We start from the raw sequence: 11,614 nt of genomic DNA on the forward strand, positions 1-11,614 counted from the left end.
TGTGTGTGTGTTTTTTTTTTTTTAAATAAAAATAAATTCTCCTCTCTGCTTTCTAAATAATGTGGAAAGGGTTATTTAGCAACCATCAATACCCTGGACTGTGGGTGGTACCCAAGTGCTAATAGAATTGGTAGAGAACTGACAGCTTGACTCTTTTGTTAAAAAAAAATGTATCTACATCTCATATACTTCCATTGTCAATTAGCATTTATTGAGACCTAACACGTTTTAGGTTCTCCTTTAAACTTCTTTTTAGTTATTTGTAAGTTGGAAAAGTAGGTATCTTGGAGTCAGTTCTTTAGTTTACCATACTTGAAAAAGGAGAAGAAATTGCTTCCTTCTTTGCTACCGCATCTTATGGTCAGACGAAACTGTTAAAATTGGCTTCACCATTAAAATCCATATTGTTGAAGAATATTTGTTGAGCTGAAAAAATGTCCAAAATATATTGCTAATTTCAAGCAAGAGGCTATAAAACTGTCTTTTATTATGTATCATTTTTGTAAAAGTGCATAGGAAAAAGACTTGAATAATAAACACCAAAATATTGCTTATTATCTGTGTTAGGATTAAACTTTTCTTTTTGCTTTTCTACTACTTTTAGAATTAGACAACACACACCCATATAAAGATGTCATGGCTGGAAATGATTGACCTTTTGTTTGAATCTAAGTTTTATTCATGTCAAGACCGCATTGAAAATAATGCTGTTCTTAAGCCAGGCAAGTGTAGACGTTGCAAGTGTAGATTTCATAAAAGATTCGTGCTATTTCGTGAATCACAACTTGAATCGACTTCTGTTAGCCTTCATTTTACGTCTAGGCCCTCATTTCTAATTCTTCCTCAGCTTCCATATTATCAAGATGTAAGATGCAATTGTGGGCATTAACATAGTGGGCATAACCGCCTCGCAGGTGTGGGGAGGGAATATAAAATAATTGTATTTTAGAGAAGGACCATAAAGGAGATGGCAATCTTAAGAGAAAGTAACAGAACTGCAACGACCCAGTTTTGTGGTGTTAATTTAAATGTGGCATCTTCCATGAGAATTTTTTAAAGGGAGCTCTCCTAAAACCGAGATTCACAAAAACCTGGAAGGGCCTTACAAGCATCAGGTGCCCTAGCTATTCAATGATTTGCCTTTGTTGTCCTAATTCCTGCATTGTGCCACTGGGTTACAAGTGTGTGTGCGCGTGCACACGGGGGTGTAGGTTTGATGACAGCGGTGAACTGCCTTGACTGCCTTCACAGGCTGAATCCCCCGCAGGCGGTAACCATGGCTAGGGAAAAACAGGCAGCCGCTAGGACAGTTCTGCAGGAGACACTATCAGGCTCCCGTAGGGAAACTTTTGGGAATGGAGATGGGGGATTCCATCCTTTGCGTGCAGACCCAAGACTTCGATGGTAGCGCGGACAAGTCTGTCATTGTTTTTGTCCTGGGAAATGACACACGAAGTGCTGTAATTAGATAACTCAGAAATGATTATTCTGGAGTGTGCGCGAACCGAATCTGGGGGGTGGGTGGGGAGCAGGTAAGGGGCTGAGAGGCTTCGTCTTCTCCAGCTCTGTCGGAAGCCTAAAGCCCGCTGCTTCTGGGCGCCTTTAACAAACGCGCCAGACAGGTGATGTCTCCGAGGACTAGGCAGGAGCCCCGCTTTGCTATCTGCACCAGAAGCCTCGGGGAGCCGGGGCCACGGCGCAGCGGTGGCGCAGTTTCCACCCCGCGCCCCGTCCTGCCGCAGCTCCCGGCGCGGCCCGGTCATCCCGCCTCCATATGCTCCGCCACCGCCGCCCGGGCCTTCCCCAGCCCTCCCGCAGCTCCGCATTCCACGCTGCGGTAACCGCAGCCTCGCCGCCGAGGCGGTCCCCACCCCTCCTCTCCGGCTGGCGCAACCACTCGCGGCCCAGAGCCCGCGCCCCTTTGGGGGCCTCCGCTGGGCGCGCCGGCCGGACCCCGCCCGGCGTGGCCGCCGGCTGGGGCTGAGGCTCGGGCAGGGCGGGGGCGGGGAGTGGAGGGCGTGTGCGCGCGCGTGTGCCGGGGCCGGGGGGCCAGGCCGCCATATTGGATCCAGACTCGTTCGTCAGCCTCCGCCTGCGTGCGGCGGGACTGGAGGAGCCTCGCGGAACCCAGGGCGCGGGCGCGAGAGGAGAGGGAAGGCGGGGGAGGGCTGGAAGGGAGAGGAAGGGAGTGGTTGGGAGCCGGACTGCCGCAGCCTCTGGTCTCCTCAGCCGCGGAAGCGACCCCTCCTCCTGCGCCTCGGCCGCCTCCCTCCTCGCTGAGGAAAGATGCCCTTAGCCCAGGGGTGTGAAGAAGGGGGAGAAGTAGCTGCCAGAGCCGCCCGCGCCGCCGCCGCAGCTGCTGCGGCTCTTGTCCTTTGAATTCAGAGAAGCACCCCCCCTCGCCTGGGGCGTCGGGAGCCTCCGGCGCGGCGGCCGCGGTGTGGGTGTGGGGGAGACGGGGAATCTCTGCCTGGCGCGGCGCGGCTCGGCCCACGAGTGACCACCGACATGGAGCGGGCTCGGGCGGCCAAGTAGCCCCTTCGGAGCCCGGTGCCAGTGCCGCCCGCAGCCCGCCTTCCATCCCCGGCCGCGCCGCCGGTCAGGCCCTAGGGAGAAGGCTGGAGAAAAATGAAGAGTTTTCACTGGAATCCGTTGAAAATAGGACTGACTGCAAAGCCTTAAAAAAGAAGGACCTCGGGAGGAGAAACGAAAAGCGTCCTCCGGGCAAGACTTGGCGTGCTCCGAGCCGAGGGGCTGTTCAGGGACCTCGCCCCCTCCCTTTCCCGCTGGAGAAATTGCCGCTGATGCACTATCCAAGTGGTGGTTGGGAGGATTTGCAGCAACATATTTGGTTTTCCCTCCCCCTTCTATGCATTCTGTTTTTTTCTCCCTTTTCTGTTTTTCTTCCCGGGAAGTGAATTGCTGATGCAAATCGGACTTTATTCATTAGTGATGCAACTGGATTCGTTTCAGGATTACGTTGCACGAGTTGAATTTCGAATGAAGGAGAAGAGTTTTTTTTTTTTTTAAAGAAGTGTTGACTCTCTAGTTCGTTGTACTTTTAATTATTTTATTTAAATATACGACTTAATTGTATTATTCTTTAAAAAATGCATTAAGTATATATTTTATGGTAATTTACCCTCAAAATATATGTATATGGGTGAAATTGAAGACGCTTCAGTTAAGTGAGGTTACCGGTGTGTTGGATGTTTAATTCAGCACCAGCATTGCATGACAGTTGTTTGAATAACAAGTGGTTTATTTTTAAAACCATACCTTTTAAAATTTAGGTTCAGATAATAGTAAAAGTCATCATAATAATTTAAAGGAAAACCAGCAGAAATCGAAGCAAACATGTCTGGAGAAGTGCGTTTGAGGCAGTTGGAGCAGTTTATTTTGGACGGGCCCGCTCAGACCAATGGGCAGTGCTTCAGTGTGGAGACATTACTGGATATACTTATCTGTCTTTATGATGAATGCAATAATTCTCCATTGAGAAGAGAGAAGAACATTCTCGAATACCTAGAATGGGGTAAGTTTGTAATTTTTAGATAAACTCTTAATCGTTAGCTGGTCATTATGATTTAATTGGTATAGAGAGTTATGAGTAAACTCCGTTGAAAGAAAAAATACAATAAAAAAATAGACACTAGTTATTCAAGATTTCTGCTAGTTTTTGGTAAATATTTTCCCAGGAGTAGAACTGTGCTGCTCAATTGTTACCTTGATTTAAGGCCTAGCTAATGTGGAACTTGGCGATGAAGAACTTACATTTTTAGGTCAACAGTAAGATATTTTAAATCAATTCTGTGATGGGCAAAAGTGGATTATTGGTTACAGTTGCCTAATACATGGCACTGTAATAGTCCTTCATTTGAAAGGCATTTATTGGTGGAAACATTCAGATTATGGAAATTATTCTCAAAATGGGAGGAGATATAATATCTGTGTTTACCTTAGGTCAACAGGAAGCTGAAGGTGGTGATCAGTGGGTTTTTTTTCATCTCTACATAGTACAAGCAAAGGAAACTGCTAAACATGGACTTTCCAAAAATTATGTTTGTAAGATTAAATGACATAAATAGTTTTAAAATTTTGTGATAGTAGTTGATGGAGAATGTTTGGGGGCAGCTTACACTTGAGAGATTTTACTCTAATTTAAATCTAAACTGGTTAGATTTTTGGCTTCATTCTTCTAAATATAGATGTGATTTAGAAGACCTACTGTATTGGAATAGATCAATGATGTGAGCAAACGCTCCATGACCTTCAAGCTTGAGGGCTTGGCTCAAGTTCTTCAGCGTCTCCTGTTATATACAGGGTACACTCTAACGTCCAGAAATTCACTGTTGCAGTAAGCAAGCATCGTCACCCAGATCTGTCTGTAGTAGTGGTACGTTGGCTTTTGAAGGATTTTGGCCGAATATTATTTTGTACCTTTGGAAATCTAATTTTAGTTTGTTCTTATGCTAAGTTCTTATGCTAAAATATCTTCGTTCCCAAGTAAAACTTTATTTTCCTGAGGTAAAAGTCAGGTGCTGATTGTGTCTTTTTTTTTTTGGATTTGAAATTTATTCAAAGTTAGTTTTTCAGGTAAACCACTGATCCAAGAATGCCTATAAGTAATAACCTTTTTCCATTTGCCAGTATAAGAAGATTTCTAGCAAAGTGATGTCATAAGGTTTAAAAAATATGTAAATGTGAGTAGAATAACTCTTCAAAACAGACTGCCAGACTCACCCTGGGAATGTAAGCAATCTAAACCATCTTTCAAGTAACTTCTCACTTAAGAGCGAGACAGTTTTGACTTTGGTAGTGGTTTTGTGAGTATATGTCTTTTATATGTTGAATAAAATATTTTGTAAAGCATATGTAGTTTTACATCCCATGTCTCTCAAATTCAGAAATTCTGTAATGTTAATTTTTTTTTTTTTTTTTTTTTTTTTTGAGACTTAAAGGGTTTTGGTACTTTTAGAGTTGGAACCTGAGTTCTTAAGTTATGGTTCCTTAGTGATACTCTAGTCTGTGATTTTTGTCATTTAGTGAATTCTTTCCTATCTGTGAAGCTATGGGAGAACTGTATGTACCAGTAGTAAATATAATTTTAAATGATTTATGACAAAGAGAAAACTGTATTCTCCACTGCCTTCTGATTATTAGAGTTTAGGTAAGTAGTTTTATGCTATGAGATATTTTGCTGTGCTAGAATAATTTATATGTATTTTCCATTAAAGTATGTTTTTCTTGGATGTCGTTTCTTATATATCTATAAAAACACCTCGTTTATGTATATTTTCATATAAGCCAAATATCAAATAAGTATTTGGCTGAATTTTATTTTTATTAGTGTAGAAGTTTGGATAAGGAGTAAGAAAAGAAAGAATGGAAAAGGCTGTCAGGAGTTGTGTAGTGAGTAGTGTTTGATGTCTTTAAGTTATTTGAGAATTTAGATTAAGAATGCCAGTCTCTTTAAGAATTGAAATAGATCATATGTTCTTCATATGAATTGATTACTACATTTTGGGGAAATGTCCTATTTTATTAACAATATGTGAAAATCAGTTAAGACTACGAATATTTCCAGATTGTGAATTGACCTCAGTTAAATGTTTTAAACATTATTTTTTGGGACTCTGGTGGAAATTTACAGGGATTGTTGTTGGGGTTAAATTTGGTAGTTTAGATTTGCCTTAAATGGTGTAATTTTAAGTTTGATTTTTAATAATTCAAAAAATATCCTTTTATTTAAATATTTAAAAGATTATTTGCAACAGGAACACAGTATAAATAATACAATTTCTTACATATTTGTGTTCATTATTTATATTAATGAAAGTGTCAGCTAGATGCTACTTATTTTTATGCTGATGATAGATTACTCTTAGATGGAGTCAGCCAAGATTCTTACCGGCTGTATTCAGCTTCATTTATATCAATTTCATTTTATTCCTAGTTTTAGTCCATTTTATTTTTATATTGGTACAGTTAATGTTTTGTTCATAGCAGTATCATGACAATAAGAAAACTGACAATTCAAAGTCAGATACGTTGTTTTTCTTTGACAGCATTTCTTGCTTTTGGTGTTGATGGCTTGAGGGAGGAAATAAGTGGAAAGAGAAAGAGGATTAAGCCAATGAGCACTAGAGCACGGGAATAAAAGTGCTTTAAGACTATAGATCACATTTAAATTTAATAAGATGTATTATTTTTATTTATAGTAAATAATATTTGAAAGATTTTTGTCTGCTTAGTTTTAAGTTGTTGAAATGATTATGTATGTTTGTGTATACAATAATAGTCTGGGTGTCAGCATAACTCTAGAATAAATTACAGTGGAGTTGTAGAAGTAAAGATAACTTCCACATTGTAAACTAATTTGCTAGTAATGACTGAATTAGTATATCATTATTAAATCGGCCACACCCTACTTTTAAATGGGAAATTGGAAGTTTAGGGAATTACTTACCAATTTACTTAATAAATGTAAGATAATATTACTTAATACAAAATAAATATGCAAGGCTGTCTGTATGTGGATAACTGTATTTTGATGGTTTTTGAATATTGGACTTTGTAACATAGAAATTATCACTAAAAGTAATTTTATAGCTTTTTCAGATTTTATATATACATAGAGAATAGTCTGTTTAATAAATTTGTACCTAGAACATATCAGCAGGTACTATGCTTTAAGCTTTTCTTTTTATTAGAATAGTCATAAAGCTGTTCACTTTTTTTTTTTTTTTACACGAGGGTTAATTAAGTGAGGTGTTGATGGATCTGTATCTTTTCTAGGATACTTTTGTTCTTCACATCTGCTGTTCCTCATTGTTAGCTTTTCCTGAGTAGAATTTATTAATCAGTTAGAATTATCAAAATGTTCATTTGATACAGATGATTACATTTATTTTATTTAAGTTCTCAACTAGGATAATCAGCAATATTGGTTGGGTCCTTGTTTCCTTTATACTAGCCACCTAATATTCTATTCTAGGAATGATAATGAGTAAGTGCAATGATTTTATCCAGTACAATGCTGGCACATGGTAGAAGCATGTTCAGTAAGTGTAATGGCTATTATTATAATATTTCTATTTGTCTCTCTCTTTTTAAGAGAAATTACACTTAGAGGTAGTTGCCGGAAGATACTGGTTACTGGCATTCATGATGGAATAGCGTAAGAGTGATGCTGTTGATAAAATTACATCTAGGAAAAATTCCCTAGAAAGTAGAGTGAACTTAGATATAATGAACTAGTGCTGTCAAGCCCTAAAGTCTTTGAAATACTTGATGTTCATTAGTAATTTTTTTTGTTTTTAGGAACATCACCCTTTTTATTTTATGTATTGATTTATTTTAGAGACAGGGTTGTATTAGTCTATTCTCGCATTGCTATAAAGAACTACCTAAGACTGAGTAATTTACAGAGAAAAGAAGTTTGATTGGCTCACAGTTCCGCAGGCTACAGGAGGCATCCATGGGAGGCCTCCAGAAACTTGCAATCATGGTAAAAGGCAAAGGGGAAGCAGATCCCGTCCTACGTGGCTGGAGTGGGAGGAAGAGAGGGAAGGAGGAGATGCTACACGCTTTTAAACAACCAGATCTTGTGAGAACTCACTCACTATCACAAGAACACAAAGGGGAAGTCTGCCCCCATGATCTAGTCACCTCCCACCAGGTCCCTCCTCCAACGCTGGGATTACAGTTTGACATGAGATTTGGGTGAGGGCACAAATCCAAACCATGTCAAGGGTCTTACTATGTTGCCTAGGCTGGTCTTGAACTCCTGGACTCAGAGATCCTCCCACCTCAGCCTCCTGAGGAGCTGGGATTACAGACAGGCACCACCACACCCAGGTTTTTTAAAGAAATAATCTATTGCTTTATGAGTGAAAACAGGAGGTCAGGATTAACACTTTAGGAATGTTAGAAATATATTTATTTTATATGGAAATGTAAGGCATACCTTAGTATAGCAGTATATAAAAATAAATAGTGCAGTATGTTGGAAATTTTATGAAATGTCCCATAATTCCTAGGACTTGAATACTATAACACAGTAAGCTCAGGCTATTTTAGGATAAAATAACTTAGCTCAAATAAATATTTTATTGTACCACACTTCCATGCCAATCAAAAATTTGTTCCCTGATCATTTTCTTATTTGGTACATTTATTGACAGTATGTTATCTATGTAGCTCATTGTTTTCTCCTGCTGGTTGTGATAGGTTTTAAAATCAATTATTAAGTCTAACCAGCATTTAAAAAATTAAAGACTAGAATAGAAAATACAAAGTACATCAAATGCAGGAGTAAGTATTGTTGTGCAAAACATTGTGTTTTTCTGTATTTCTTGTTCCCATACTTCTTACTATAGGTTGAGATAAAAAGAGTTTGAAATACCTCAGTGTAGGTGCAGCTATACTGTGTTGACTGTTAAACAGTGAAAATATTATAGACAGTTGATTTTATCAAAAAGGGCACACAATAGATTAGGGACTTACTCAAGCACCTAGTGAAGGGAAAGGGTAGGTATGGACAAGATGTAGACTTGGAAATAGATGGGAAGAGGAGACATGGGGTAGGGAGAACATGAGAGTGAGTAGGGAGAGGGAGATAGAGAATGAGAATGAAGACCATGTTCCCGAGTTGCTGCTTCAGTCTGACTTGTTGAATGATTGGGTATTTTTAATTTAAAAGAACTTAACGGGCAGAGGAGTTAATTTCACTCTTTTGTATTTCTTGCGATGATTTATTGTCTCTTCCTTTGTCATTTTCCTTTTCTGACTTTGGGCTAATGGGCGTTGACTTTGATTGATTGTCAGAGGTATATAAGTTTTTGAGTTTGAGTGATAACCATATGACCTATAAACAAGGGTAGTAGTTTCTTGGTTTTAGCTTCCCATCACTTCAGCCGAACTCTAGGGTAGATGTAGGTGAGGATTTGCTAGTTCCATCAGATTTTTTCCCATCCCTTGTTGCTCAGGAAACTGCCAGTGATAGGGACTTCAAGTTTTAGGTATCGAGGACCAAGAATTGCTTAGCTCCTGTTGCCCTATCTTGATGGGTCAAGAAGTCTTATCATAATAATTATTATGAAAGACCATCATGGCTTACTACAGCCTCAACCTCCTGGGCTCAGGTGATCCTCCTGTCTCAGCTTCTGAAGTAGCTGGAGCTACAGGCAAGTGCCACCATGCCTAGCTAATTAAAAAAAATTGTTTTTGTGTGGAGATGGGGGTCTCATTATGTTGCCCTGGCTGGTCCCAAACTCCTGACCTCAAGCTATCCACCTGCCTTGGGCTTCCAAAGTGTTGGAATTGCAAGTGTGATCCTCTGCACCTGGTGTGATTTTTGTTTTTGAATTACCCACACTGTAAGTATAGATCATCCCAGACACAAGTTTTTTGTTGTATATAAAAAACTCCTTTCCAAATCAAGGGGGCTTCCTTTTCTTCCCCATTAATGGTGAGTAGAGCTCCAGGATTATTCTATCTAGCTAGCTTCTACACACTTCCTTCCTATGACTGTCATCTCTTTTTCTAGTCAGTAGGTGGGGAATGGCTAACCTTCTATTGGCTAGTGTTTCTTTATCTGTCATGGTATGAGAGCAGCACTTTAGCTTTCATGTTAACGGGACACAAAGACCTGGCTTCCCCTTTCCAATCCCACTGTTTGCCTTTATTCTTCCTCATGGAACTGTTTGCTTCTCTTTTGGGATTAGGGCCTCTTCACTCTAACCTCCCTCCCTAGTTTCAAAGTGTATTCTGGAAATCCATGGGATATTTAATAGATGCTTGGGCAAGGGGAAAGGTTTATATGAATAAATCAATTTGGGAGACGATTTTAGACAACATTTAATGTTAAAAATACGGCAGATTATCCTAGAATTTATGAAGTTTATCTGACTATGGAATAAGCTTTTTTTCAGAGCGTCTGGAGGATGGCTGGCAACCAGTATTTCATAGAATACACTTTGGGAAATGTTCTTCCAGTATAAGGTCATGGTTTTCCTTGTAACTTCCTGAGTTGCAGGGTTAGAAAGAAATATTGAGAGATATTTGGGTTATTGTGTGGATTGGAGAGAGAATCCAAATCTGAATAAGTTGTTTTACTTAGTGGCTGTGAACTTCATTTTCTGTGTGAAAGTCATGTGCACTGAAAGATAAATTTAATCATGTTGGAATAACATGAGTGATGCTGTTGGTAAAATTACATCTAAGAAAAGCACCCTAAAAAGTAGAGTGAAATTTGACATCATAATGAACCAGTGCTGTCAACTCCTAAACTCCTTGAAATTACTAAACTCCTTGAAATTACTGAGAGATCTCTTAATTATGACCTTTTCCTGCTTTAATTAAACTTGCTTTTCTTTATGTGTAGTCATTCACATTAAATATAGAAATTCTTACTTTTATTTTTTACATCTTTTATTACTATAGATTTTACAAAACTATTGTCTATCTGAAAAGATTGCATTCATTACTTTGTGATTTTTAAGAGGAAAATATGGACTCATAGTTTTAAAATCCTGTTACAGTGCTAAGTATTGTTTTTTGTCGTGTAACACATTTTTGCTAGGCCATTGGTTTCAGACTTTTGGACTAGTGTGGGAACTTTACTACTATTTATTATATCCATGAAGCACTGTGTTTCCAGTGCCAGCACCTATTTATATTACTGTTAAGGAAACTAGAAAATATATACTTTTATTAAGGAGAAAACATATATAATTTGGTGCTATTTTGGCGTTATGTGAACAGTTAAAACTGTGGTTACTGTTAATTTTTGTTCTGGGTTTTGGGGAGGCCAGGTAATAATCATAGAGGACAATCTAATTTCATTTTTTAAAGACAAACAGCATATAGGGGAATAAAATTAGTTTTCTCTCTCTTTTTTTTTTTTGGTAGAGATAACGTCTCACTATGTTGCCCAGGCTGGTCTTGAACTCCTAGCCTCAAGCAGTTCAAGCACTTGGCCTCCCCAAAGTGCTGGGATTACAGATGTGAGCAGCCACACCTGGCCTTTTTTCTTTTTTCTGATTTAGATGTATTTTTCTCTTTAACTGTTCCTCACCAGTGCCGTTCTTCCCACCCCGATCTAATTATACTGGAAAGTACTATTTATATGGATGAAAACAATCTTTTGAAAAGATTGTGAATTATTTCAGTCATGTGCAATCATTTGTTAACTTTCAGTTTTATTTCAGATTGCTTAAACATCACTGTAGGCTTAATCAATGAAAAAAACACCTTTTATTTAGTTTGGTCTTTTCATAGTGATAACACTTAATCCAGTTTCCTTAGAGTTTCCATGGTGAATATCCACAAGTAGAACACCTAACCTGAAATGTTTCTGTTCTAAACCAATATACTGGAAAAGAGCAAGGGGTTTTGGATTAAGACTGACTACTTTGTTTATTAGCTGGGTGATTTAGTTATTTAACCTCCCTATGTCTCTTTGTGAAAAATGGACATAAGACTAATAGTTTACTTTTCTAAAAAGTTAAAAGTTGGTTTAGGATTCTTCCTTTTCTGGTGATTTATAATTGTATTTTGTCAGCTTATTTCCCATTCTGTTTTTTTTTTTTTTTTTTTTTTTTTTTTTTTA

General features: G+C 38.8%; 1 protein-coding gene across 5 annotated transcripts in view; it reads left to right on the top strand.

Moving 5' to 3' along the window:
* The first annotated feature begins 2,707 nt into the window (after positions 1 to 2,707).
* CDC42BPA (CDC42 binding protein kinase alpha) overlaps positions 2,708 to 11,614 on the top strand; it is a 332,255-nt gene continuing 323,348 nt past the window's right edge. For 3 of the 5 annotated variants that reach the window (XM_025383585.1, XM_025383661.1, XM_025383814.1), the window contains exon 1: positions 3,251 to 3,535. In XM_025383585.1, the coding sequence (XP_025239370.1) occupies positions 3,358 to 3,535 (178 nt within the window). In that variant the 5' untranslated portion in view covers positions 3,251 to 3,357. Of the gene's footprint in view, positions 3,536 to 11,614 lie in introns of all 5 variants that reach the window. The other 2 variants (XM_025383741.1, XM_025383503.1) reach the window with 2 other exon arrangements.

Source organism: Theropithecus gelada, chromosome 1 (assembly GCF_003255815.1).
Source record: "Theropithecus gelada isolate Dixy chromosome 1, Tgel_1.0, whole genome shotgun sequence".
In the NCBI taxonomy this organism is placed as follows: Eukaryota; Metazoa; Chordata; class Mammalia; order Primates; family Cercopithecidae; genus Theropithecus; species Theropithecus gelada.